Source organism: Hemiscyllium ocellatum, chromosome 16 (genome assembly GCF_020745735.1).
Source record: "Hemiscyllium ocellatum isolate sHemOce1 chromosome 16, sHemOce1.pat.X.cur, whole genome shotgun sequence".
Taxonomy (NCBI): Eukaryota; Metazoa; Chordata; class Chondrichthyes; order Orectolobiformes; family Hemiscylliidae; genus Hemiscyllium; species Hemiscyllium ocellatum.
Window position 1 is genome coordinate 48,096,582 of NC_083416.1, and position 27,148 is coordinate 48,123,729.

General features: G+C 40.7%; 1 protein-coding gene across 1 annotated transcript in view; it reads right to left on the minus strand.

The window, feature by feature from the left end:
• The window catches only part of spock1 (SPARC (osteonectin), cwcv and kazal like domains proteoglycan 1), a 533,327-nt gene that overhangs the window by 24,925 nt on the left and 481,254 nt on the right, over positions 1-27,148 (minus strand). Inside the window, exon 7 of the mRNA XM_060836813.1 lies at positions 6,506-6,625. Within this exon, the coding sequence (XP_060692796.1) occupies positions 6,506-6,625 (120 nt within the window). The remainder of the gene's footprint in view (positions 1-6,505; positions 6,626-27,148) is intronic.

A 27,148-nucleotide genomic window follows, 5' to 3' on the forward strand; every position in this document is an offset into this window, starting at 1 on the left:
ACTCAATCCCCCTACTAATGAGAGCTAACATACCTTATGCCTTCTTAACAACCCTATCAACTTGGGTGACAACTTTGAGGGATCTATGGACATGGACCCAAGATCCCTCTGCTCTCCACAGTGCCAAGAATATTGCCTTTAACCCTGTAATCTGCATTCATCTTCGATCTTCCAAAATGAATCACTTTGCACTTTTCCAGACTGAACTCCATCAGCTACTTAACAGCTCAGTTCTGCATCCTGTCAATGTCTCGTTGCAGCATACAACAGCCCTCCACACTATCCACCACTCCACCAACTTTCATGTCATTGGCAAATATACTACCCCACTCTTCCACTTTCTCATCCAAGTCATTTATAAAAATCAGAAATAGCAGAGGTCCCAGAACAGATCCCTGTGGAACACTGCTGGTCACCGAACTCTGGGCTGAATACTTTCCATCTCCTAACACCCTTTGCTTTCTATGGGCCAGCCAATTCTGTATCCAGACAGGCAAATTTCCCTGTAACCCATGCCTCCTTACTTTCTGAATGAGCCTACCATGGGGAACTGTGTCAAATGCCTAATTAAATCCATGTATATCACATCCACTGTTCTACCTTCATCAGTGTGTTTTGTCACATCCTGAAAGAATTCAATGTGTAGATAGGCTGACTAGAGGGGAGGCCATGTTCGATTTGGTGCTTGGCAACGAACCAGACCAGGTGTCAGATTTCTGGGTGGGAGAGCATTTTGGTGATAGTCATCACAACTCCCTGACCTTTACTACTGCCAGGGAGAGTGATAGGAGCAGATGGTTTGGGAAAGTATTTAAATGGGGGAGGAGGAATTACAGTGCTATTAGGCAGGAACGGGGTGCCTAAATTAGCAAGAGATTTCTCAGGGAAATGCAAGACAGAATTGTGCAGGTTATTTAGGGAGCACTTGCTGATAATGCTGGATAGGTTTGTTTCACTGAGGCAGGGAAGGGATGGTGGGGTGAAGGAACCTTGGATGACATGGGATGTGGAGCATCTAATCAAGAGGAAGAAGGAAGCTTACTTAAGATTGAGGAGGCAAGGATAAGACAGGACTCTAGAGGGTTAAAAGGTTGCCAGGAAGGAACTGAAGAATGGACTTAGGAGAGCTAGCAGGGGGCATGAGAAAGTTTTAGTGGGAAGCATTAAGGAAAATTCTAAGGTATTCTACACTTATGTGAGGAACATGAGAATGACTAGAGTGAGGTTAGAGCTGATCAGGGATAGTGGAGGGAACTTGTGCTTGGAGTTGGAGGACCATTAGACCATAAGACATAGGAGTGGACGTAAGGCCATTTGGCCCATCGAGTCCACTCCGCCATTCAATCATGGCTGATGGGCATTTCAATTCCACTTACCAGCATTCTCCCCATAGCCCTTAATCCCTTGTGACATCAAGAATTTATCAATCTCTGCCTTGAAGACACTTAGCATCCCAGCCTCCACTGCACTCTGCGGCAATGAATTCCACAGGCCCACCACTCTCTGGCTTAAGAAGTGTCTCCGCATTTCTGTTCTGAATTTACCCCGTCTAATTCTAAGGCTGTGTCCACGGGTCCTAGTCTCCTCGCCTAATGGAAACAATTTCCTAGTGTCCACCCTTTCCAAACCATGCATTATCTTGTAAGTTTCTAATAGATCTCCCCTTAATCTTCTAAACTCCAATGAATACAATCCCAGGATCCTCAATCGTTCCTCATATGTTAGACCTACCATTCCAGGGATCATCCGTGTGAATCTCCGCTGGACATGCTCCAGTGCCAGTATGTCCATCCTGAGGTGTGGGGACCAAAACTGAACACAGTACTCCAAATGGGGCGTAACCAGAGCTTTATAAAGTCTCAGTAGCACAACGGTGCATTTATATTCCAATCCTCTTGAGATAAATGACAACATTGCATTCGCTTTCTTAATCACGGGCTCAACCTGCATGTTTACCTTTAGAGAATCCTCGACTAGCACTCCCGGATCCCTTTATACTTTGGCTTTATGAATTTTCACACCATTTAGATAGTAGTCCATGTTTGTATACTTTTTTCCAAAGTGCAAGACCTTGCATTTGCTCACCTTGAATTCCATCAGCCATTTCCTGGACCACTCTCCCAAACTGTCTAGATCCTTCTGCAGCCTCCCCACTTCCTCAGTACTACCTGCTTGTCCACCTAACTTCGTATCATCGACAAACTTCGCTAGAATGCCCCAGTCCCTTCATCCAGATCATTAATATATAACGTGAACAGCTGCAGCCCCAACACTGAATCCTGAGGGACACCGCTTGTCACCAGCTGCCATTCCGAAAAAGAACCTTTTATCCCAACTCTCTGCCTTCTATCAGACAGCCAATCCTCAATCCATACCAGTAGCTCACCTCGAACACCATGGGCCCTCACCTTGCTCAGCAGCCTCCCGTGTGGCACTTTATCAAAGGCCTTTTGGAAGTCTAGATAGACCACATCCACTGGGTTTCCCTGGTCTAACCTACTTGTCACCTCTTCAAAGAATTCCAATAGGTTTGTCAGGCATGACCTCCCCTTACTAAATCCATGTTGACTTGTTCTAATCTGACCCTGCTCTTCCAACAATTTAGAAACCTCATCCTTAATGATGGATTCTAGAATTTTACTAACAACCGAGGTTAGGCTAATTGGCCATAATTTTCCATCTTTTGTCTTGATCCTTTCTTGAACAAGGGGGTTACAACAGCAATCTTCCAATCATCCCTGACTCCAGTGACTTTTGAAAGATCGCAACCAACGCCTTCGCTATTTCCTCAGCCACCTCCCTCAGAACTCTAGGATGTAGCCCATCGGGGCCAGGAGTTTTATCAATTTAAAGACCTTTTAGCTTTTCTAGCACTTTCTCTTTTGTAATGGCAACCATACTCAACTCAGCCCCCTGACTCCCTTTAATTGTTGGGATATTACTCATGTCTTCCACTGTGAAGACTGACGCAAAGTACTTATTAAGTTCTCCAGCTATTTCCTTATCTCCCATTACTAGGCTTCCAGCATCAGTTTGAAGTGGCCCAATCTCTACTTTTGCCTGTCATTTGTTTCTTATGCATTGAAAGAAACTTACTATCATTTCTAATATTACTGGCTAGCCTACCTTCATATTTGATCCTCTCCTTCCTTATTTCTCTCTTTGTTATCCTCTATTTGTTTTTGTAGCCTTCCCAATCTTCTGATTTCCCAGTGCTATTGGCCACTTTATAGGATCTCTCTTTTTCTTTAATACATTTCCTGACTTCCTTTGTCAGCCATGGCTGTCTCATCCCTCCCCGGATAATCTTTCTTTTCTTGGGGTGAACCTCTGTACAGTGTCCTCAATTATACCCACAAACTCCTGCCATCTTTGCTCTACTGTCTTCCCCACTAGGCTCTGCTTCCAGTCTATTTCCATCAGTTCCACTCTCAAGCCCTCATAATTACCTTTATTTAACTGTAACACCATTACGTCCAATTTTGCCTTCTCTCTTTCAAACTGCAGACTGAACTCTACCATATTATGATCGCTGCTTCCTAAGTGTTCCTTCACTTTAAGATTTTTTATAATATCTGGTTCATTACATAGCACTAGGTCCAGAATAGCCTGCTCCCTTGTGGGCTCCACGACAAGCTCCATGGCAAGAGGAGGTAGTGGATCCTTAATGAGTACTATACTTCAGTATTCACTACTGAGAGGGACCTTGTCATTTGTGAGAACAGTGTGAAACAAGTTGATATGCTCAAACAGGCTGATGTTATGAAGGAGGATGTTCTGAAAATGTTGAAAGACATAAGAATAGATAAGTCCCCCAGGCCAGATGGAATATATCCAAGGTTACTACAGGAAGTGAGGGAAGAGATTGCTGTGACTTTGGTGATGATGTTTGCGCTCGCACTGTCTACTGGTGTAGTGCAGATGACTGGAGGGTGGCAAATGTTCATCCCTTGTTCAAGAAAGAGAATAGGGATAATCCTAGGAATTACAGACCAATCAGCCTTATGGCTATGGTGGGCATATTATCGGAGATGGTTCTGAGAGACAGGATTTATGATTACTTGGAAAACAATAGTTTGATTAGAGACAGTCAGCACGGCTTTGCGAGGGGTAGGTCGTGCCTCACAAAAATTAAAAAGATTAAATGCTATAAACCTAAGTTATAAAAAATGTAATCTGCATGTCATACAAAACTATGAAATTTTTAAGGGCTAGCGAGAGTATTCAGAGAAATTTGGAACTTAAGATGCACTTAAAAACCAGTTACACCTAATTCAACAAGGTGTATCCTTTCGAGAGATTCATAGCGAGACTTAATGGTGCGCAGTGAAAGTTCCCACTCATTCAATAATTTCCAGTTGATTACAGACTGGGTGGATCTCAACAGTACATCCCCTGAGAAGCATAGAGTTAGTGACAGCAATTTGAAATTCCACATTATTCTGTACATAGAATGACATCTAATGCAGCTGCATCATGGTAAATGATGACAGCTTCAGTGTCATTACCACAGTGAGATTAGAGCTCAAGAGGCAAAAGGTGTATGGCTCAGTGGATGCATTACTCAACTTACTCCCATACACCACCAGAAAAGCAGAGAAAGTGTTGATTCACCATGTGCTGATCCAGGCTCGATCCAGCAATTTGCTCTGCAAATAATTTCAGGGAATAAAAGGCAAACTCCTTACACAAATGCAACAGGACTGCCAGCTAAAATTGGGATGGTAGCACCCAGAAAATGAGACGCAGATGCTGTGACTACAGTGAAGTTTCATTGAACCTACTGCCTGGAGAAGCAGTCTCTAAGTCAGGATTTTGGCCCATTTAAAATAATGATCAGAATGTTTTGGATGTTCCCAGAACTGACTGAAGATTTTGTAAACTCTAGGAACTCTCGAAAGAAAAACGAATTTCCCGCCACAAATCAATGACTCAATATGATTTCGACAAAAGCAGGAGGTTGGAAATGCTCAGCAGTGTGGCAGCAAATGGGGAGAGATGCAGAGAACTGAAAAATTTACTGTTTCTTTCTGCACACACTGATTGACTTGCTGAACATCCCTGTTACTATTGAGGCTGATTCTCAAAATGGGCCATTTGGTGCCAGGCTGGCATGTTTTGCATGTTTTTTTGGTAAGGGCAAAATCATCCCTAGTTTATCTAGTGTGTTATTTCCCAGATGTTGTAAAGGCAAAATTTTAATTTAACTTTTGTGATTTTTTTGTTCAGATTATATTGGATGTCATTGTTACCGGATGGCGTACTGTTATATTTTACTGCAAAGAGTCATTCAATTGGTCAGTTTCAGTACTGGCACTCACTACAGGCAAGATCAATTCAAATAATCAGTCTTAATCTAGGCTTTTGGGAAAAACCCATCACTTAAATGAGGCTGCCATGGATTCACTAAAAACTATTTCAAATACAAGTAAAATATGGTGGATGCTGGAAGTCTGAAACAAAAATGGAAAAATGCAGTAGGCCTGGCAGCCTCTGCGAGAAGAGGGAGTTAATGTTTTGAGTCCAATTGGACTCTTCAAAAGTCTTCAGTTCTGAAAAACCACCAAATTGGACTTGAATCGTTAACTTCAATATCTCCCAATCTAATTTCATATAGGAAAGGCAATGAGCAGAGATTGAAAACTTTAATTCAAATGATATTGGTTTATGATCCAACCTCCGCTACACTATCGTTACCTATCTCTATTTTTGCCAAAACATTATTTTATAAATTTGACACAGGACAGAAATGATAATGGCGTGAAGTTCAGAAATTTAGGGTCACAGATGGAAGTTAAACCAAGAGTATACGAATTGTGCGAAGATAATATTGTTTTTAAAGGTTTTGCTTCACCCAGATTCTGTGCTTTCACTGTTAAATCCAGTGTTTGTGCCTGGAAGAGTGATTCTTATTCCATTTCATTTTGGTGTCATGCTTTCATAGTTAATTTGCACTGCAGAACATGAAAGGCATTTTGCACCGGCATTAAACTGGAATATAAATATCTGAGCCTCTATCTTATAAAATGCTTGTGCTTATAGATTTAGAAAAAAAGGTGGGAGAATCCCCAATTCCAGCAAAAAACTAAAATTATAATTGTTGACAATTTTTTTGATAGACTGTTCACATTACCACCCCACCTTGTCTCAGTCGGTTCCCTCAACTCAGCACCGCCCTCCTAACCTGCAATCTTCTTCCTAACCTCTCCGCCCCCACCCCACTCTGGCCTATCACCCTCACCTTGACCTCCTTCCACCTATCACATCTCCATCGCCCCTCCCCCAAGTCCCTCCTCCCTACCTTTTATCTTAGCCTGCTTGGCACACTCTCCTCATTCCTGATGAAGGGCTTATGCCCGAAACGTCGAATTTCCTGTTCCTTGGATGCTGCCTGACCTGCTGCGCTTTAACCAGCAACACATTTTCAACTGTTCACATTACCTGTTTTCCTTTGTTAGCAAGCTAATTTCAGTTGACAGTAACTCGTGTGAAGAGGTTTACTTACGGGTCTGCTCTGATTGCTTGATTGATTTAAATTTTATGTCTTGGTTGGCATCGGCATGTAAAGCCCCAAACCAGTCTTTCAGTCTGGAAGCGAGATTCCTCAGCTCTTTCTCATTGCACACTGTCAAACAACAGATGAAAGCAAACACATGTTTGGATCAGTAAATGTGTCTTATAGAGACCGTATCAAAACAAATCCATTTCGTGCACTTAGGCATATTATCATAAGACTTGAGAAAAAATTTGACAAGGCTCCACATAGTGGACTGGTTAGTAAGTTAGATCACAAGGGATCTAAGTTGTGAATATAGGAGATATGGTTAGTAAGTTTGCAGATGACACCAAAATAGGTGTGTAATGCAAAATTAAGAAGATTATCTCAGAGTTCAATAGGACCTTGGTCATCGTATTGGGCCAAGGATTGGCAGATGGCGTTTCATTTAGATAAATATGAGGTGTTGCATTTTGGTAAGGCAAAACAAGGCATGGTAGAGCCCTGGGGAGTGATGCTGAACAAAGAGACCGAGGGGTGCGGGTACATAGTTCCTTGAAAGTGGACCCGCAGGTAGACAGTGAAGACGGTGTTTGACACGTTTGCCTTCATTGGTCAAAACATTGAGTATAGGAGTTGAGAGCTATGTTGTAAGTACACAGGACATTTGTTAGGCCACTTTTAAGCAACTGTGTACAATTCTGGTTTTCCTTGTATAGGAGGAATGTTGTTAACCTTGAGAGGGTGCAGAAAAGATTTACATAGATGGTGCTGGGACTTGAGGATTTGAGTTACAGGGAAAGGCTGATTAGGCTGGGGTTATTTTCCCTGGAGTGTCAGAGGCTGAAGGGTGACCTTGTGGAGGTATATAAGATCACGAAAGGCATGGAGATGATGATTTGCCAATGTCTTTTTTCTCATGTGGGAGAGTCGATAACTAGAAGGCATAGGTTTAAGGTGAGAGGGGAAGATTTAAAAATGATCTGAGGGGTAACATTTTCACATAGGCAAAAGCACAAAACCTGCTGAATGTCAGGACATTGAAGGGCAAATACATGAAGTGTGTGTTTCCAAAGTCCAGGTATATTTCATTTGTAAACGTTTCTTTGCCAATATGCAATGCATGCAGCAGGAATGTGCTGATGGTAATGTTTTAGTTAAAGGCAGATGGCAACATATTGCTGGTGCTAGCAAAACTAATATTGTCATCTCAGTGATGCAGGAGTTAGTGGCAATGACTTAAAATGTGAATGTTAAACAAAAGCATCCCATCATCTGTGGAACTCCCAAGATGTTGTGGGAAAGAGGAGCATGTACCATGTAAGTGTAATGATGTACTCTCATGAATGCAATGGTTCAGGTGTATCTGAGATAAGAAGGCGGGGGGAATGGTTGATGAACAAGAGGCATAGATGGTTGAGCTGCTGAAGGGGCATCTTTGTAGCTTGGAGCAGTTTGGGGCAATGTGATAAATGTTGAAGCACTACGGGAAAGGGGAGCAGAGTTCCGAGGAGAAGCATAAGGACACTGAGCTGGAGGAAACTCTGTGGTTGGACAGAGCTCAGCTGGGCACCAAAAGACAGACAGGATTTGATTGACACCTGATTCCAGTTGATACCAGCTGGATACAGACGACTGTCATGGACCTCAAGGTCATCGTGCCATCATTTGGTTTGCAATGTGGAGGCAAACTGCAGCCTGTGTTTGTTTTGCTTGTTTTCCCTCTTGCTGTCCATTAATAAAAGCTCATATTTAGACTTGTCTGATGGGATTGCCTGTAGGTGACGTATTTCTTCTGGACAAAGATGACCTAAAAGCATTTGGGGGGGGGGCGGTGGAGGGGGAAAGGAGTGCTGACTCAGAGAGGGTGTTTAGATGGAATGAGGCTAAGCACAGGTAAACTGTATGGTGGTGTTCATAGTGTGGCATTGTGGTTGCTATACCAATACTTTGTCAGTGATGGGCAACAGCAGTATGCCAATGCTTTTCCATGTGCACTACAGCCTTTCAAAGATGGTGTGCCTGCAAGGGATTTCCATGATATCTGGTAAGTGGTGAGGTGTTCCAGGAATGCCACGTGTAAGGTGGAGCTAGATTCAGACACGCAGGACACAATGTTGGGGGGGGGAGGGTTAGGTGGCTAATGAGACATGGAGATGCTGGAGATCAGAGTCGAAAAGTGTGGTGCTGGAAAAGCACAGCAAGAAAGGCAGTATCCAAGGAGCAGGAGAGTCGACATTTCAGGCATGAGCCCTTCATCAGGAATGAGACATGTTCGGTATGAGATGGTTCGAAATCTCCCTGGTATGACTTGGAATATCTTGTAGGAATCTGAGTAGCACATGGGAACCTATGTAAGGCCATTGCAATGCAGAAGGTACACAGCATGCTGCATAAACTGTTCCGAATGACAATTAGCATCTTTAATATAAACAGCAAGAATCCCTCCAAAAAACTCTATGGAATTCACACTTACATATTTTGGTTAAGTTTCTGCATGCAGTTTGGGACATAATCTTTAGGGGATTACTTACTGTAGATCATGTGGCGGTTATCCCCTTTTTAACTTTATAGTTATAAGAGTACAGTCCTGTCTGATTGAAGTTTCTTTTATACCTTTTTTTAGGTGTTATATCCTTTCAACCTCACACAGAAATTTAGCCATCTATCCAAACAATTTATCTCTGCAGTTATTTTTGTGTCTGCGGCAGTCATCTTTTTAAATAAAGAAGCATTTTGGAGATTAAAGGCTAAAAATATTCAGAGTATTTTGGGGTTCAGAGGCTTTGTTGCAACACGAACAATGAATATTTGTCAGGGTTGCCCCTTGGTCATAAAAGGAATAGGAGGAGGATGAGTTGCCAGTCAGAGCAGCAAGAGTTATTGTAGGGTTGGGGAAACAGAGAATGTGAAGATAATGATGTGAATTACTTCCTTCCAGCAGATACAGGGCACCATTCCTGCTCTGGACCTCCTCCACTGGACTCTTGGATATGAGAACGTGTACATCCTCTCATTCAGTTTCTGAGCCAGTGAATTAGTCATGGCACTTAGCAGCTTCAGTGAACATATCTCAACTGCTCCAGGAAAATTGCATCAAATCAGCACTTGAGTGCTAAATCACAGGTTTGTCTCATTTAACAGCTTAACAGTAAGTTTTGTTAAATTACAGTAATCAGTAATTAGAGCCAAAATTACATCATAAAACCAAACTTTAAAACAGTTTTGCTTTATTATCATAGCAATCATTTCAGTACCTTTTTCATCAACTTAATCTGAGCCGAAAATGTGTTGCTGGAAAAACGCAGCAGGTCAGGCAACATCCAAGGAGCAGGAGAATCGACGTTTCGGGCATGAGCCCTTCTTCTTCGGCTTATGCCTGAAACATCGATTTTCCTGCTCCTTGGATGCTGCCTGACCTGTTGCATTTTTCCAGCAAGACATTTTCAGCTCTGATCTCCAGCATCTGCAGTCCTCACTTTCTCCATCAACTTAATCTCCCTGGGCTCTCCAGCCAGGGAAAAGAGTCTCTCAACATTTATCTGATCAAAAACTCAAAGAATTTGTACGTTTTTAATGAGAGTGCCTTTCATTTTATTAAGCTCCATTGAATATAGGCCCATTCTACTCAATCTCTTCTCACTGGTTAGTGCTCTCTCATTCCAGCAATCAATCTGAAAGAAGCTCTGCACAAGATCATACAGAGACTATACCAACCTTCACATATCAGTCAGTCTTGTGGCACTGTTACCTTGAGAATCTGAACAGGTGCATGAATAGGAAAGATTTAGAGGGTCATTGTCAAAACACAGACAAATGGGGCTAGTGTGTGAAGTCTGATCAGCCTGAACGAGTTGGACCAAATGGTCTGTTTCCATGCTGTATGACACTAACTCTATAGGTAAGTACATGATTCTTCAGAACATTAATAATGAACATCAAGTTCCATCTGCTGCAGGACCCAGGGATCTCAACAATTGTCTCAAAACAAGTGGCAATGACTTTGAATATTTTGTAGGAATCTGAGTTCCACATGGGAACCTATGTGAGACAATTGCAGTGTAGACGCTACACAGCATGTTATATAAACTGTTCCAAACATTAATTAGGATCTTTAATATAAAAATATGCCCCTAGGTACTTAAACTTAAAATTTAATGGCTTTTTCCAAAATAATTTAACAGCTTACACATGAAACATTATGCAAATAATTATTCCCTGCCCTACCCCCCACAGAGCCCATCTTTACGTTCAAAATAGAGAACTAAAGTTCTGAGGGAGAATCTCCACCTCTTTGTATAAATGGAATTTTTATTGTACATTTACTGTAAAGATCAACTTCATGTCTTTTAATAATTAGGCAGTTAGGATTGCTAGAAATGGTAAACAAGGAACTAGTTCCTCTTTGAAATATTTTTCAATATTATAAATTAATATTTCAAAGGCATGTTCATACAAACCATGACTTGAGCAATGGATAGGTTATATGGTTGTAACAGGGTAGGTTATATAAACATGTAGTAAAAGGAGGCATAACAACGGTAGAGCAGGACTTTCAATATCTGATCTTTGTGTTCTTTTAAGGTAAAGGAACACAAACATGAAAGGATATGGCAAACAACTAGTTTAGCCATCCACTATCAGATCAGACTTGAGTCCAAAACACATGATCTTGGCTGTGAGAGTTACTCGCTATTCCAGGATTATCCTGGAATGGAAAGATAGCCTCCATTCACTGAAAACACGTTGGCAACCATCTCTCCTCTGTCTCCTCCACTCTTTCCTGCAGCAGTAAGTGCAAGGAACTCTTAATTTCCATTAAAATCAAGACCATCAAATCAACTACCAAGGCAGTGTCCCTCTCTTCCATTGAACTTACTGTGTCAAACGTCCACTAACCCACCACTCTGCTCAAGTTCACAGCTTACATCTTACTCGAGCTTTTCTGCTATCGTTACTTACTCCATCTCCAAGCTCCTCTTATTCACATGCCCAATCTCCTTGTTCCTTGACCCAATTATCACTGAACCACTGGCTGCATGACCCATCCTTTGGATTGTCTTATTAGCCAATATTTTCATAGATTTTCATTCTTTCAGTGTTGCAACAGAGGAAACTGTCCTCTACTTATCCTCCTGCGGCGTGTCTCTACTGCCACTGCACTTGTCTGTTCCATTTTCTTTGTCTAACTGTAGCCACTGAACCACCTGCAATTACTACATTCCCTGCTCCCACATCATGATGTTCCACAAAGATCTGTCCTTAACTCGCCCCTCATTTCTCATCTACATATTGCCCTTTGGCAAAATTCAAAAATGCTATACTATTTTAACATGTACGCAGATAACATCCAGATCTACCTTGCCACATCACGTCTCGAATTCTCCACTATTGCTAAAATATCGGATTGTATATCTCAGATCCAGTACTGGATGAATGGAAGGAAAAGAAAATTTACAATGTGTGAAAAAAGAACAAGGTGCCTCAGGCTGTTTCCAGAGCTATTTTTCAAATAGACCACAAATCTTCACATGGTCTCTGTGGGAGTGAAATATCTCCCGGCAGTTCTGCAATTTTTTTTTCTCTCAACACCAAGACAAAATATTCTGTTTCAACCACAAGCAATGGACAACAATTATTAATCTGCATTATTTCACCGACAGTTATATTCAAAATATTATGCTAAAAAACTTTTAATGTGTGAAGCATGTCTGATCATTTCAGTTTGTGCTGTGGCTCACACCCACAAAATCCCCAGAAACATTCCTGTAAAGGTAAGTAAGGTGCTCATCTTATTTTAAAAAGCTCTTGGATTATGTCATAAATTATATAAAAGTAAAAGCAAAATCATCAAAACAAAATAAAAATCATCAGAATAGAAGTGAGAGTGTAAGGAACAGGAATATAGGAAAAGTCCATTAATCACTTTTATTTGAAATGTAAAAGGTTGAATTTCCATTTGATTTCTCCCAACTCACCTCAATTAAGGCAGAATTCACATGACACCAGGTTATAGTCCAACAGGTTTATTTAAAATCACAAGCTTTTGGAGCGCTGCTCCTTCGGCAGGTGAAGTCATATAACTAAGGAGCAGCAGCCTGAAAGCTTGTAATTTCACATAAACCTGTTGGACTATAATCTGTTGTCGTGTGACTTCTGATTTTGCCCACCCCAGTCCAACACCAGCACCTCCACACCATCTCAATTAACCTTCGGCAACAACTAATTCTATTTTTTTTTTACCTTGCCTTGGCTTTTTTGTCTGCATGACAACAGAAGAGAAATTCATTTTCTAACTTATTTTAGTAATTTTGGCTTAACAGAACAGTAATTGTGCAGTCAAATTCTCTTATGAGAATATTAGGATATTTTTCTGCTATAATATTTAAGGGGTACATGCTACATGCTCATAACAAAATGGCCCATGTCTGCTCACACAAAATGGCCAACAAACAGAAAGGAACAGCCAGCCTTAGAATTAGAACACAAAATGGCTGACAGGAAATAAATAAGACTAACAGTCTGTTCCAGCGTTTCATTAAAGAAAATGACAACACAGAGTCATAGAGAGTCATAGAGATGTACAGCATGGAAACAGATCCTTCGGTCCAACTTGTCCATGCTGACCAGATATCCCAACCTAATCTAGTCCCACCTGCCAGCACCCGGCCCATATCCCTCCAAACCCTTCCTAATCGTATCACCATCCAGATGCCTTTTAAATGTTGCAATTGTACTAGCCTTAACCACTTCCTCTGGCGGCTCATTCCATACACATACCACCCTCTGAGTGAAAAGGTTGCCCTGTAGGTCTCTTTTATATCTTTCCTCTCTCACCCTAAACCTATGTCCTCTAATTCTGGACTCCCCAACCCAAGAGAAAAGACCTTGTCTATTTATCCTATCTATGCCCCTCATGGTTTTATAAGCCTCTATAAGGTAATCCCTCAGCCTCTGACATTCCAGGGAAAACAGCCCCAGCCTATTCAACCCCTCCCTATAGCTCAAATCCTCCAACCCTGGCAACATACTTGTAAATCTTTTCTGAACCCTTTCAAGTTTCATAATATCTTTCCCATAGGAAGGAGACCAGAATTGCACGCAATATTCCAACATCTTTGAACCAAGTTACACCAAGGTCATGAGTACCGCATTCCAGACACTACTGATAAGGGCATGTCTCTAAAATAGGCAAGCAAATAATCTTAGCCCTCATTAATGGAAAATCATTTGCCACAGTGAATGAATGAACACCAGGCATGAGATCAACCCAGTCGCCTCCTTAAATCATTGTCAGAACAACAGTTAAAGTTATTTTGTAGTTGTTTCTTTGCAATGAATTACTCTGTAATGGGTTTTAATTAGAAATTCCATTGGGAATCATAAGGATAGTTTTTAGCATAAAGAATGTACACATGTAACCAACTTTTAATAAGAGTATTAAAGAAAAAGCATTTCGATCTAGATGAGAAAGTTAATTAGCTTCAGGAAATACCATCATGTGCCCTGAACAAAATGGATCATTTACAGCCCAAAATATTAAGAGTAGGAAAAGTGGTATTTAACGTTATAGTTATAAGTAACTTCCTAACAAAAATCAATATTACAAATTTTATAGAAACTAGTTGAAACTAACTGTCTTTTGTATTTTTGCATAATTAGAATAGTGAGCAATGTAAGAGTAATAACTGAAATAAAGCAGCACATGAGATACAACAAATAATCAAATTCAAACTATCTCTACAGATAAAGCCAGCCTGAGAGGCCGGAAGGAGTATAGCAATAAACTCTGGAGTGGGAATGAACAGGATGCATAGAAAAATTCCAAGGCCGAGAGATTACAGCATCTGTTAAACACTATGAGATCATGGGAAGCTGAGGCTGTTAAATGGGTATCTATCATTAATTAGGTGTTTTACCAGATTAGGTGCATGGATGAGGAGGGAACAACTGTAGTTATGTTGTATGTAACCATTGTAATACAGAAACATATAAAAAGACTCCTCTACTGCACATGTTAGAGTGTGTCGTTGATCTATCTTCTGATCTGAACCAAAGATTAAACGAATAATTGAGTTCATACATCGAGGCCAGATTCTGAGAAGATCTTTTGACCCTTTTCCTGCTTTAACAGATTCCTGCATGAATAAACTTCCACTTGCCTGAGGTCTGCCTGCCTCCTGAGTTTTCATTCCCTGTCAGGGGAAAACACTCCTACAAATGTTAACAGGCAATCTGGGAAGAGTAAGATTTCCTGGACACGCTGGCAAACTGAGTTATTGTCAGGTATTAATTCGGAAAGTGACATAATCCTTGTAGCAACTGTTCAATTTGAAATTTTAATTTCCCGTAATGAGTTTAAAGCAATTACATGGGATTTCAAGACTTAAGATTTTATTGTAAAAGAGTTAAAGTGCAAAGTTACATAGCTGCATGAAATTACAAACTTTGCTTAGCCTTGCAAAACTTGCAGAAATTATTTGGGACTACAGATTAATTTGGGTATGGGTTACAGTTATAAGAACCAAAGCAGTGACATAAGATCTGTTAGTTTTGTTGACAATGGTAAGTATAGGATTAGATGGACTCAGCAATTGCTATTTTTTGATAAATTACCATTTTTTTGAAAAGAGGATTGAAAGAGGGAACTTGAGAGTCAAGAGGTCAGAGTAAGTACGGGACAGGATATCTCCATGTGGGGTGAAGAATAATGGAAGAAAAAGGCTCGCGTGACTTTTATTTTACCTAGTGTAAAAAGTGAGGTCTGCAGATGCTGGAGATCAGAGCTGAAAATGTGTTGCTGGTTAAAGCGCAGCAGTCAGGCAGCATCCAAGGAGCAAGAGATTCGACGTTTCGGGCTAAAGCCCTTCATCAGGAATCTGATGAAGGGCTTTAGCCCGAAACGTCGAATCTCTTGCTCCTTGGATGCTGCCTGACCTGCTGCGCTTTAACCAGCAACACATTTTCAGCTCTTTATTTTACCTAGTCATGTAAGTGCAGAATTGGAAGTATAGAGAAAAGCATGTGTTCCATCATATAACTCTTGGCGACAATAAAATGCTACGAAAACAGTAAATGTTCTAGAGATATGCTGAATTGTTGAGATGAATTTCAGGAGTCTGAGGGTGTTTTGCCCTCTATGCATACTTGCTCTGATCAATAAAATGTAGCCTGATTCACCTTACATGATCCACAATAAGTAAAAGCAACAAACTAAAAGCAACCTCTACTAAAGAATATTTATTCAGTCAATAGTATTCTAAACTACAGAAAAGGTACACTCTCTTCCCCTCAATTAATTTATGACATGACTGAAATCCCCATGGACCAGTATATTTTATAGCCTGTTCTTTGAAGAGCTGCAACTTTTACATGAACCAATCCAACATCAGTCCCAGTGATGGGGTCACGATTCTGGCTTTCGTCAAATGGTGATTTCAGTGCACATTGAATGGCATTTCTCTCACCTTTTCAAGAAATTAGGAACTGAATAGTAAGGCTGAGGTTAACACTATTTCCCACTTCTCCCTCCACTCACTGCCCACCCTTCTAGCTAATGCCAGGATAAATCTTCTGGATTCTTAAATTGCACTTAGATACACTTCTTTGACCAAGGACATTTTTGTGCCATATGTTTGCTTCGTAGTTCATAGAAAACTCGCAACCATATGTTTTTAGTGACCTCACCAGTATATAGCCTTTGTCTCTCTCTTTCTGTGAGACCTTTTTCTTTGTTTCTGATTCTGACCAAAAGCCTGCAGACCAAAATTCTAAGTACAGTCAGCATAACAGCTCTTGTCTTTGTTTACAAATGTGAATATTACATAATGTACTCTCAGGAAAATGTCAATCTGGATTTTTCTGTCTCCAGGTTAACTAAGCAATCCAGGTTTGTTACCATACAGATCACCTAAGGGATCACATGACCCTCTTTACTTCTCAATTTTTACTAAACTTGAGAAGATCTTTTAAAAGATCTCACAAATTTATTATGAATGTTCCGTTTTTACAACTGATAAGTTTTCCACATGTTCATTGTAGCTCCGCCGAATGAGAAACATAAATTCATCAGATGGAATTATTCTTAAAACCAGTGAGATACTAAGGACAACAGTAAGTAGATTTGAAAATGCCACCAGATATACACACATAAAACTGGTAAACAGCCCCTATAATTCATTATCATTTTCTCACTTCTGAATATGACTAAATGAGACTCAGTATTGTACTTCTCTATTAACAGAGGAGGTGGATAGACCTTGGTCACTTGTGACAGAATTCCTTGCCTCTCACCTGCTCTGGTAGCCACAACACTTACATAGCTAGTCCAATTCAGTTTCTGATCAATGGTCACTTTGACAGTTGGGGTTTCAGTGATAACAATGCCATCGCATGTCATGGGGCAATGGTTGATTTCTCTTGTTGGAGATTGACTGGCAGTTGTGTGGCATGAATGTTACTTGCCACTTGTAGCCCAAATTTGGCTATTGTCCAGGCTTTGCTGCATTTAGACATTAGACTGTGTCAGTATCTGAGAAGCATTGAATAGTGTTGGGTATTATGTAATCATCAGCAAACACTTACCTTATCATGGAGGGAAAGTCATTGAAACAAGTGAGGGTGATTGAGGTGAGAGTACTACCTTGAGGAACTGTTGCCATGATGTCCTGGAGCTATGATGACTGACCTCCAACAATCACAATCATCTTCCTTAGTGCCAGGTATGACTCCAGCCAGTGGAGAGATTTCCCCTGATTCCCATTGACTTCAGTTTTGCTCCTCCATGCCATGGTCAAATATGGTTGTGATATTAAGGATAGTCCCACTCACCTTGCCTTCAGAATTCAGTTCTTTTGTCCACGTTTGAATCGAGGCTGAAATAGAGCCATTGGGTCATACAGCATGGAAAGTGGCCCTGTTACTCACCATGTCTAAGCCGACCAACAAACACCAAACTAATCTATTTACCTACCTTTCAACCATAGCCTACTATGCCCTGGCATTTTATGATTTGGAGGTGCCAGTGTTGGACTGGGTTGTACAAAGTTAAAAATCTCACAACTCCAGGTTATAGTCCAACAGGTTTAGTTGTAAGCACTAGCTTTCAGAGTACTGCTCCTTCACCAGATGGTTGTGGAGTATACTCCACAACCGTGTGATGAAGGAGCAGTGCTCTGAAATCCAGTGCTTCCAAATAAACCTGTTGGACTGTAACCTGGCGTTTTAAGTCCTCATTCAGATGCTTCTGAAATGTTGCAACAATATCTGCCTCCACCTCTCTCTGAGGCAGCACATTTCATATTTCTACCATATTCTGGATGAAAACAATTTTCTCAGATCTCCTCTAAATGCGGTCAGGAGCTGGGTAACTCTAGTGATGTTCAAACTGAGATATTGATAAGCAAGTGCTGCTTAACACTTTACTGATGATCTAGACTAGACTGATGTGGAGGTTATCTGCCTGGCTGGATTGGCCCTGTTTCTTGAGTACAGGATATTGCTGGGCAATTTTTCACATTGTTGGCTAGATGCCTGTGCTGGGGCTGTCCAGGACTGCTTGGCTTGGGGCATAGCAAATTCTGGAGTACAAGCCTTGAGTATTATTGCTGGAATGTTGTCAGGGCCCATTATCTTTTCATTATTCAATGTCTTCAGCCATTTGTTGATATCACATGCAGTAAAATAAATTATCTGAAGCCTGGCATCTGATGCAGTGGAACATCAGATTCAATTGAGCTGGATCAACCAACTGGCATTTTCTAGCTGAAGATTGTTGCAAATTCTTCAGCTTTATATCTCATACTGATGAGCTGGACTCGATCACCATTGAGAACGGTGGAGTGGAGTTGCTTGCTCCAGTGAGTTGTTTAATTGTCCACCATAATTCACAACTGGATGTGGCAGGACTTAGTCAGTCAGTAGTGATGCTGCCAAGCCCTCTTTGTCACCCTCAGTGCTTCCTCAGCATGGAGGACAACTGATTCATCAGCTAAGGGAGCAATACATAATAAATGCTATGAGACTTCATGGAATGTGGAATCAAAGTCAATGCCCTCTTGTTTGAATGCCACTGTGCAGCCACTAACTTTGCTTTGTCTCAACTGCTGGTGGGACAGGACCGACCTCCAGATAAAAGTGGTACTGTCTGGGACTTTGTGTGTAAAGTATGATAATATCAGACTGTTTGACTAGGCTTTGGGACAGCTCTCCGAATTTTGGCACTAGCCCCCAGATCTTGGTCAGGAGGACTCTGCAGGGTCGAAAAGGCTGAGTTTGCATTGGCATCTTCAGTGTCTAGATAGTGGTCTTTCTGGTTTCCTTCCTTTTTATAAAACCTTTTAGCAGTTCAATAAAACTGAATGGCTTACGAGGTCATTTCAGAGGGCAGTTAAGAGTCACTTGCTGTGGGTCTGGAGGCACATGTAGGCCAGACCAGGTTAGGATGGCAGTTTTCCTTCCCAAAGGGTCATTAGTTCAATGCTAGTTGTTCATTCTCAATCACCTTGGATTTAAACATCAATGTACACTACCCTCTATCTCCAAATGACACATAATGGAGCTGCACCAGTCAGTACAGCGCAGCTCATTATGGAGAATTCTGTTTTACACTTTGGATCTAGTTCCAGTTTGACCTCATTTTGAACGTGAGCACTGCACGTATGTGAAGGATCTATGTTGGGCTCTCCTGTGAAGTTGAAATTAACTTTTAACAGCCTGCATTTTATGTATTTTTCAATGGGTAAATTTGTCTGCAGTTTGGGATCTGTAGTGAGTGCCTTGTTTTTGAGCAAGGGATCATCAGCCCCTCATTATCTTTATGGTCATAAGAGATCACAGTGTAGTCCATTTGAAATTTCTTTGGCATACTCAGATGTTACATTCCATTGATCCAACACAGAACTTGTTTAAACTTGCAATTACTTTGTCTTTGTAGCAGTCTTAGTCTTTTTTAACAAAACACATTTTGGAATTAAGGGCTAAAATTGTCCCTAGTATCTTAGGGTTGAAACCATCACCATAACATCATTTAGTGTGGCACTTGCTGTCACTAATTGACTCTCATGACTAGCTTTTAGTCTAATTATTGCTACTATGTTCATGTAACATAACTCACAAAGACTCGATTCTTGTTAGGTCAGATATCTTGATGTCTAGTAGCAGCACTAACTATTTACATTGCTCCAATATCACAGATTTACACACATGATCTTGGTTCTGCAATTACAGTTACTATACATTACTTACACATACCTGGCTGCTGAAAACACTCCCATGCTATTACAGAGTGAGAGTTAATGAAGACAAGTTGGCTACCTTCATATTGGAACATTGTGTCATGTGACTTATCTTAAAGATACAGCCTTATCTGGTCTGAAATCTATGCCATAATACAACAGCATCTGAGAAAGTTAACAGTGAAATTCACAACTGATCTTGGAGGAACTGTTTGGACGAACTTCATAGCACAGAAGCAGATAAGTGTATTGTTTTTAAGTGTGACCTGCAGAAAGTCTACAGTAGCGAGTAGAGTGGGTTCTTTCTTCATTATTTGTTTTTTTGAGAACTGTCTCTTGATTAAACTTAAAATATAAGCTGGGGCAGTGTTTTGATGAGGAATAAGATGGTGTTATTTTCTGGGTCTGCAGATTGTGAAGTAGCAAAAATGGCCTTTAGCAGAGTGATATACACTTCTTGTCAGCTGTGGGAGTTTAAAGAGAGTTTAAGGGTTACTGCGGATATCTGCAATAAATGCTGTTGGTTGCGAATCTTATCATTGATTGGAGAGACAGTTAGAAGCAATGAAGAATTTACAACAGCAACAGTATGTGATGGATGGCAGTTATAGGAAGGGGCGGGAAAGTCTCAGATACAGTCACGTAGCTGGGTTAGCTCCAGGAAAAGTAAGAGAGGTAGGCAGCTAGTGCAGGAGCCTTCTGTGGATAAACCCATTTCAAACAACTATGCTGTTAAAGAAAATGTAGGGGGTGATGGATTCTCAAGGGAATGTAGCACAAACAGCGAAGTTTCTGGTATTGAGACTGGCTCTAATGCAATGAGGGGTATGTTGGGTTCTAAGAGATCAATTGTGTTAGCGGACTCTCTAGTCCAAGGTACAGACAGATGTTCCTGTGGCCAGCAGCGAAAAATCAGAATGGTGTGTTGCTTCCCTGTTGCCAAAATCAAGGATGTCTCAGAGAAGGTGCAGAATGTTCTCAAGGGGGAGAGGGGCCAGTAAGAGGTCATTGTCCACATTGGAACCAATGACATAGGAAGAGAAAAGTTTGAGATTCTGAAGGGGGATTACAGAGAGTTAGGCAGGAATTTAAAAAGGAGGTCCTCGAGAGCAGTAATATCTGGATTACTTCCAGTGCTATGAACTAGTGGGGGCAGGAATAGGAGGATAGGGCATGGCTGAGGAGCTGGTGTATGGGGGAATGATTCACATTTTTGGATTATTGGAAGCTGTTTTGGGGTAGAAGTGACCTATACAAGAAGGACAGTTTGCACCTAAATTGGAAGGGGACTAATATACTGGTAGGGAAATTTGTTAGAGCTGCTCAGGAGGATTTAAACAAGTAAGGTGGGGGGGGGGGGCGGGAGCTGGGTCCCAGGGAGATAGTGAGAAAAGAGATCAATCTGAGACTGGTGCAGTTGAGAACAGAAGTGAGTCAAACAGTCAGGGCAAGCAGGGACAAGGTAGGACTAATAGATTAAACTGCATTTATTTCAATACAAGGGGCCTAACAGGGAAGGCAGATGAACTAAGGGCATGTTTAGGAACATGGGACTGGGATATCATAGCAATTACAAAAACATGGCTCAGGGATAGGCAGGACTGGCAGCTTAATGTTCCAGGATACAAATGCTACAGGAAGGATAGAAAGGGAGGCAAGACAGGAGAGGGAGTGGTGTTTTTGATAAGGAATAGCATTACAGCTGTGCTGAGGGAGGATATTCCTGGAAATACATCCAGGGAAGTTATTTGGGTGGAACTGAGAAATAAGAAAGGGATGATCACCTTATTGGGATTGTAATTATAGACTCCCAAATAGTCAGAGGGAAATTGAGAAACAAGCTTGTAAGGAGATCTCAGCTATCTGTAAGAATAATGGGGGTGGTAATGGTAGAGGATTTTGAATTTCCAAACATAGACTGGGACTGCCAAAGTGTTAAGGGTTTAGATGGAGAGGAATTTGTTAAGTGCGTACAAGACAATTTTCTGATTCAGTATGTGGATGTACCTACTAGAGAAGGTGCAAAACTTGACCTACTTGACTCTTGGGAAATAAGGCAGGGCAGGTGACTGAGGTGTCAGTGGGGTAACACTTTGGGGCCAGTGACCATAATCCTGTTAGTTTTAAAATAGTGATGGAAAAGAATAGACCAGATCTAAAAGTTGAAGTTCTAAATTGGAGAAAGGCCAATTTTGATGGTATAAGGCAAGAACTTTCAAAAGCTGATTGGGACAGGTATTCGCAGGTAAAGGGACGGCTGGAAAGTGGGAAGCCTTCAGAAATGGGATAACGAGGATCCAGAGAAAGTATATTCCTGTTAGGGTGAAAGTAAAGGCTGGTAGGTACAGGGAATGCTGGACAACTAAAGAAATTTAGGGTTTGGTTAAGAAAAAGAAGGAAGCATATGTCAGATATAGACAGGATAGATCGAGTGAATCCTTAGAGTATAAAGGCAGTAAGAGTACACTTAAGAAGGAAATCAGGAGGGCAAAAAGGGGACATGAGATAGCTTTGGCAAATAGAATTAAGGAGAATCCAAAGGGTTTTCACAAATACATTAAGGACAAAACAATAACTAGGGAGAGTATAGAGCTCCTCAAAGCGGCCTTTGTGTGGAGCTGCAGAAAATGGAGGTGGATACCAAACGAGTATTTTGCATCAGTGTTTACTGTGGAAAATGACATGAAAGATATAGAACGTAGGGAAATAGATGGTGACATCTTGCAAAATGTCCATATTACAGAGGAGGAAGTGCTGGGTGTCTTTATCAGGTGTACCCTCGAACTCTGTGGGAAGCTAGAGAAGTGATTGCTGGGCCTCTTGCTGAGATATTTGTATCATCGATTGTCACAGGTGAGATGCCGGAAGACTGGAGGTTGGCTAACATGGTGCCACTGTTGAAGAAGGGTGGTAAGGACAAGCCAGAGAACTATTTACCAGTGAGCCTGACGTCGGTGGTGGGCAAGTTGTAGGAGGGAATCCTGAAGGACAGGATGTACATGTATTTGGAAAGGCAAGGACTGATTAGGGATAGTCAACATGGCTTTGTGCATGGGAAATCATGTCTTACAAACTTGATTGAGTTTTTTGAAGTAACGAAGAGGATTGATGAGGGCAGAACGGTAAATGTGATCTATATGGACTTCAGTGAGCCATTTGACAAGGTTCCCCGTGGGAGACTGGTTAGCAAGGTTAGATCTCACGGAATAAAGGGAGAACTAGCCATTTGGATACAGAACTAGCTGAAAGGTAGAAGACAGAGGGTGGTGGTGGAAGGCTGTTTTTCAGGCTGGAGGCCTGCGACTAGTGGAGTGCCGGAAGGATCGGTGCAGGGTCCTCTACATTTTGTCATTTATATAAATGATTTGGATGTGAGCATAAGAGGTACAGTTAGTAAGTTTGCAGATGACACCAAAATTGGAGATGTAGTGGACAGCGAAGAAGGTTACCTCAGATTACAACAGAATCTTGATCAGATGGGCTAATGGGCCGAGAAGTGGCAGATGGAGTTTAATTTGGATAAATGCGAGGTGCTGCATTTTGGGAAAGCACCTTTATTGGTCAGAGTATTGAGTACAGGGGTTGGGAGGTCATGTTGCGGCTGTACAGGACATTGGTTAGGCCACTGTTGGAATATTGCGTGCAATTCTGGTCTCCTTCCTATCGGAAAGATGTTGTGAAACTTGAAAAGGTTGAGAAAAGGTTTACAAGGATGTTGCCAGGGTTGGAGGATTTGAGCTATAGGGAGAGGTTGAATAGGCTAGGGCTGTTTTCCCTGGAGCGTCGGAGGATGAGGGATGACCTTATAGAGGTTTACAAAATTATGAGGGGCATGGATAGGATAAATAGACAAAGTCTTTTCCCTGGGGTGGGGGAGTCCAGAACTAGAGGACATAGGTTTAGGATGAGAGGGGAAAGATATAAAAGGGGCAACATTTTCACACAGAGGGTGGTACATGTATGGAATGAGCTGCCAGTGGAGACTGGTACAATTGTAACATTTAAAAGGCATTTGGATGGGTATATGAATAGGAAGGGTTTTGAGGGATATGGGCCGGGTGCTGGCAGGTGGGACTAGATTGGGTTGGGATATCTGGTCGGCATGGTCGGGTTGGACTGAAGGGTTTGTTTCCATGCTGTACATCTCTGTTACTCTGTGACTCTATGACCTTGGCATGCCGCACGGGCATGTATCCCTACTTGGCATGATTCCTTCTGGCTTGGTATTAAACTATATATTGATGTGGGAAACTGAATGTCAGCTACAAAATTACAGTCAGTTTCCTTTACTTGGAGGAAGCAAGGTTCTTAACGAGCCTGGTTGGGAACACTCCAAATTGACGCAGGTACCCTTCTGACTCCAACCTCCTCTAAAATCGTGGCATCAGGAACGATGCTGGAAATCCAGAACTCTGGTCAGGATGGAATTTTCAGGACAATCCCTCTTAGGGCCTGAAAACCTGTCCACACTATCTGTTATCATTTCTATGGTCAGACACATGTCAGAAAAACAAAGCTGTCCCTGCATCAGTAGAAAGTTCACAAGAGAATGAGCAAAGTACTTTGAAATATCAGTTGATTTGATGCATGTGCATTTTTATAAATATTAAATTACGTCCTCTAAATAGTATGTTGCATAAATCTTTTCACAAAATGACTTAGTTATTAGACTTAAACATTGTTGTAAAGAAGGCTTATAGAATTCAAGTCTGCATAGCTGTTGGAAAAGCAATTCATCCATCAGAAGGCAGTCAAATCTAATAGCTTTTCCACCTCAGTGACTTTATAGAAAACTATTGACATTTTAATGATTGCAAGTAATATAATGAGACTAACCACTTTTATATTCAATGACAAAAATTGATCACACATGGATTAAACTGACCTGAAAATATTTTTATGAAGTGCTGACCAATTTAACATTTAAATTTTGGTTTGATTAAATATGAATATTATTGTAAGAGCAGTGAATTACAGACCTTGCTGCACCAGCATTCAGATGTTCAATTTCAGATGGTAAGAAAAAGGACATCTTTAAATGATTAAATCCATTATACCCTTCACTTGAAATCTCATGTATAATTGGTGGAAGAGGAGTCAGCTGGCAGGAAATAATTTTCATGAGTGTTTACTAAATGGCACCAGCAAATGCCGATTTCTATGCAGCGAGATAATGGAATAAATAATCTATTTTACTTATTCATTCTGCAATGATACCTATTTTGTTTCTTGAATTATCAAAAAAAACCTGCGTACAGCTTTGTCTCATTGTATTAAAACTGAAAAAATAATCCCAAGCTGTCACTCATGATGAGATCATGAAACAATGGATGGAAAGTTCAAATCAGTCAACTTTGACAACTAATCAAATAACAATGAACTAATAACATCAATATTGAATGCTCTATGCACTTTATAAACACCCTCAATTTTGATTCTTTACTGTTATTTTGATAATCAATAATAATAAATCTTGCAACCACAAAGATGATTAACCCATGTTGTAATCTTGAACTAAAATGAGGTCTTATGTGTTATAAGTGCATTTGGGAAATTTTATACCAAGTAAAGTGCTGTTTTATAATTTGTGGATCTTTGATATTCATCCCTTTGGACCTTAATAAACAATATGGCCATCAATCAAAAAGTAAAAGAAATCTGGAAATGATAGAAATATGAAACAAGAGCAGAAAATCCTGGGAATACCGAGCAGATAGGTCACTGGAGAGAATAGACAAATGTAAGATGTTAGGTGTGGACCCTTCACCAGAATAGAAGAGTTCATCAGTTCTTGTAAAAAAAAAGGGGAATAGGAATATTGCAAGCCAGAAATTTAGACATTGGTGATCCTTTCCCAGTATTCAGGGGATTGGGGAATAAAATATTATTGAGGCAGTGAGGGGTTGAGACATGGGGTAAATGCCCAAAACTATAATGTGGCATCTGTCAGAGCACTTTCCTGTTTCTCTTGTCAATGAAAAAATTTAAAGTGAAATAAAACCATACCTTCCTGGATCTCTATTTGTACATAATGCACCCACTACTAAGCAGGACTAAATGGATTGGGAATCTGCCAATGTTCCCATGTTCAGTGAAGTCCTGGGGATGCGCTCTTGCTGTGGGTATACTGCTCACTTGCTCAAAATGGCAGTGCAGTAATGGGATCTTGAGGGAAGACAGTGGGAAGATGGGCCAAGTGTCCTCTTTCTTTTAATTCCCCACCTATCCTGTTCCAACAATTTAAAGTTGGGGTCATTTTTTTTTGAGAAACAACAATGGATAAGGCCATGTATGTTCAGTAATGAGTGAAAAAAATATTTTATTAATGAGGTGTGAAAGGTGGTAGTACAATGTCAATGTCTAGTGAATACATGATGCATAGGCCGGGGTTAATGTTCTGGGGTCATGTGTTCAAATCCCACCATACCAGCCGGTGGCATTTAAATTCATATTTAATTAATCAAATAAAATCTAGCCTCTTCAAAACAACATCAAATATCATGAAACCTGTCTGGTTCGCCAATATTCTTAGGGAAGGAAATCTGCTGTATTTACCTGATGTAATTTGCATTTGTCTGATTGAATCAAGCTCATTGTGAATCAAAGGGCAGTAACTGATGGAGCTATAAATGCTGGAGTTGCCAGAGATACCAATGGAAAAATAAATGTAATAAAGGTTAACTCAGGCAACATTTTCCAAATAGTGATCATAAAATGACTGAATTTGAAATTCGGTTTGAAATAGACAAGAACGATTCACAAATTATGCTTCTTTCTTTAATTTAAGTAGTATGAACTTTGATAAATAAATTGACCACAGTGAACTGCACTGAGCTTTTAATCTATGAAACACAATCTGTCTGAACATCAGATCAGAGCTAAAGTGTTAAATTGCCAACTTGTATTCCTAAGAAATAGGCTATCGTTTTGTGTTTTTTTCAAAAGCAGCTGTTCGCTCAGAACAGAGATGGAATTAACACTTGTTAAATTCACATGTTATATTTTCTAGCAATTGACTATAAATAAGCAAAAACAAGACTGTGTTTAGGAGAAACCTGGTCTCATTAGAGTAGAGTTCAGTCTGCAGTTTGAAAGAGAGAAGGCAAAATCGGATGTAATGGTGTTACAGTTAAATAAAGGTAATTATGAGGGCATGAGAGTGGAACTGACAAAAATAGACTGGAAGCAGAGCCTAGCGGGGAAGACAGTAGAGCAAAAATGGCAGGAGTTTGTGGGTATAATTGAGGACACTGTACAGAGGTTCATCCCCAAGAAAAGAAAGATTATCCGGGGAGGAATTGGACAGCCATGGCTGACAAAGGAAGTCAGGAAATGTATTAAAGAAAAAGAGAGATCCTATAAAGTGGACAAGAGCAGTGGGAAATCAAAAGATTGGGAAGGCTACAAAAACAAACAG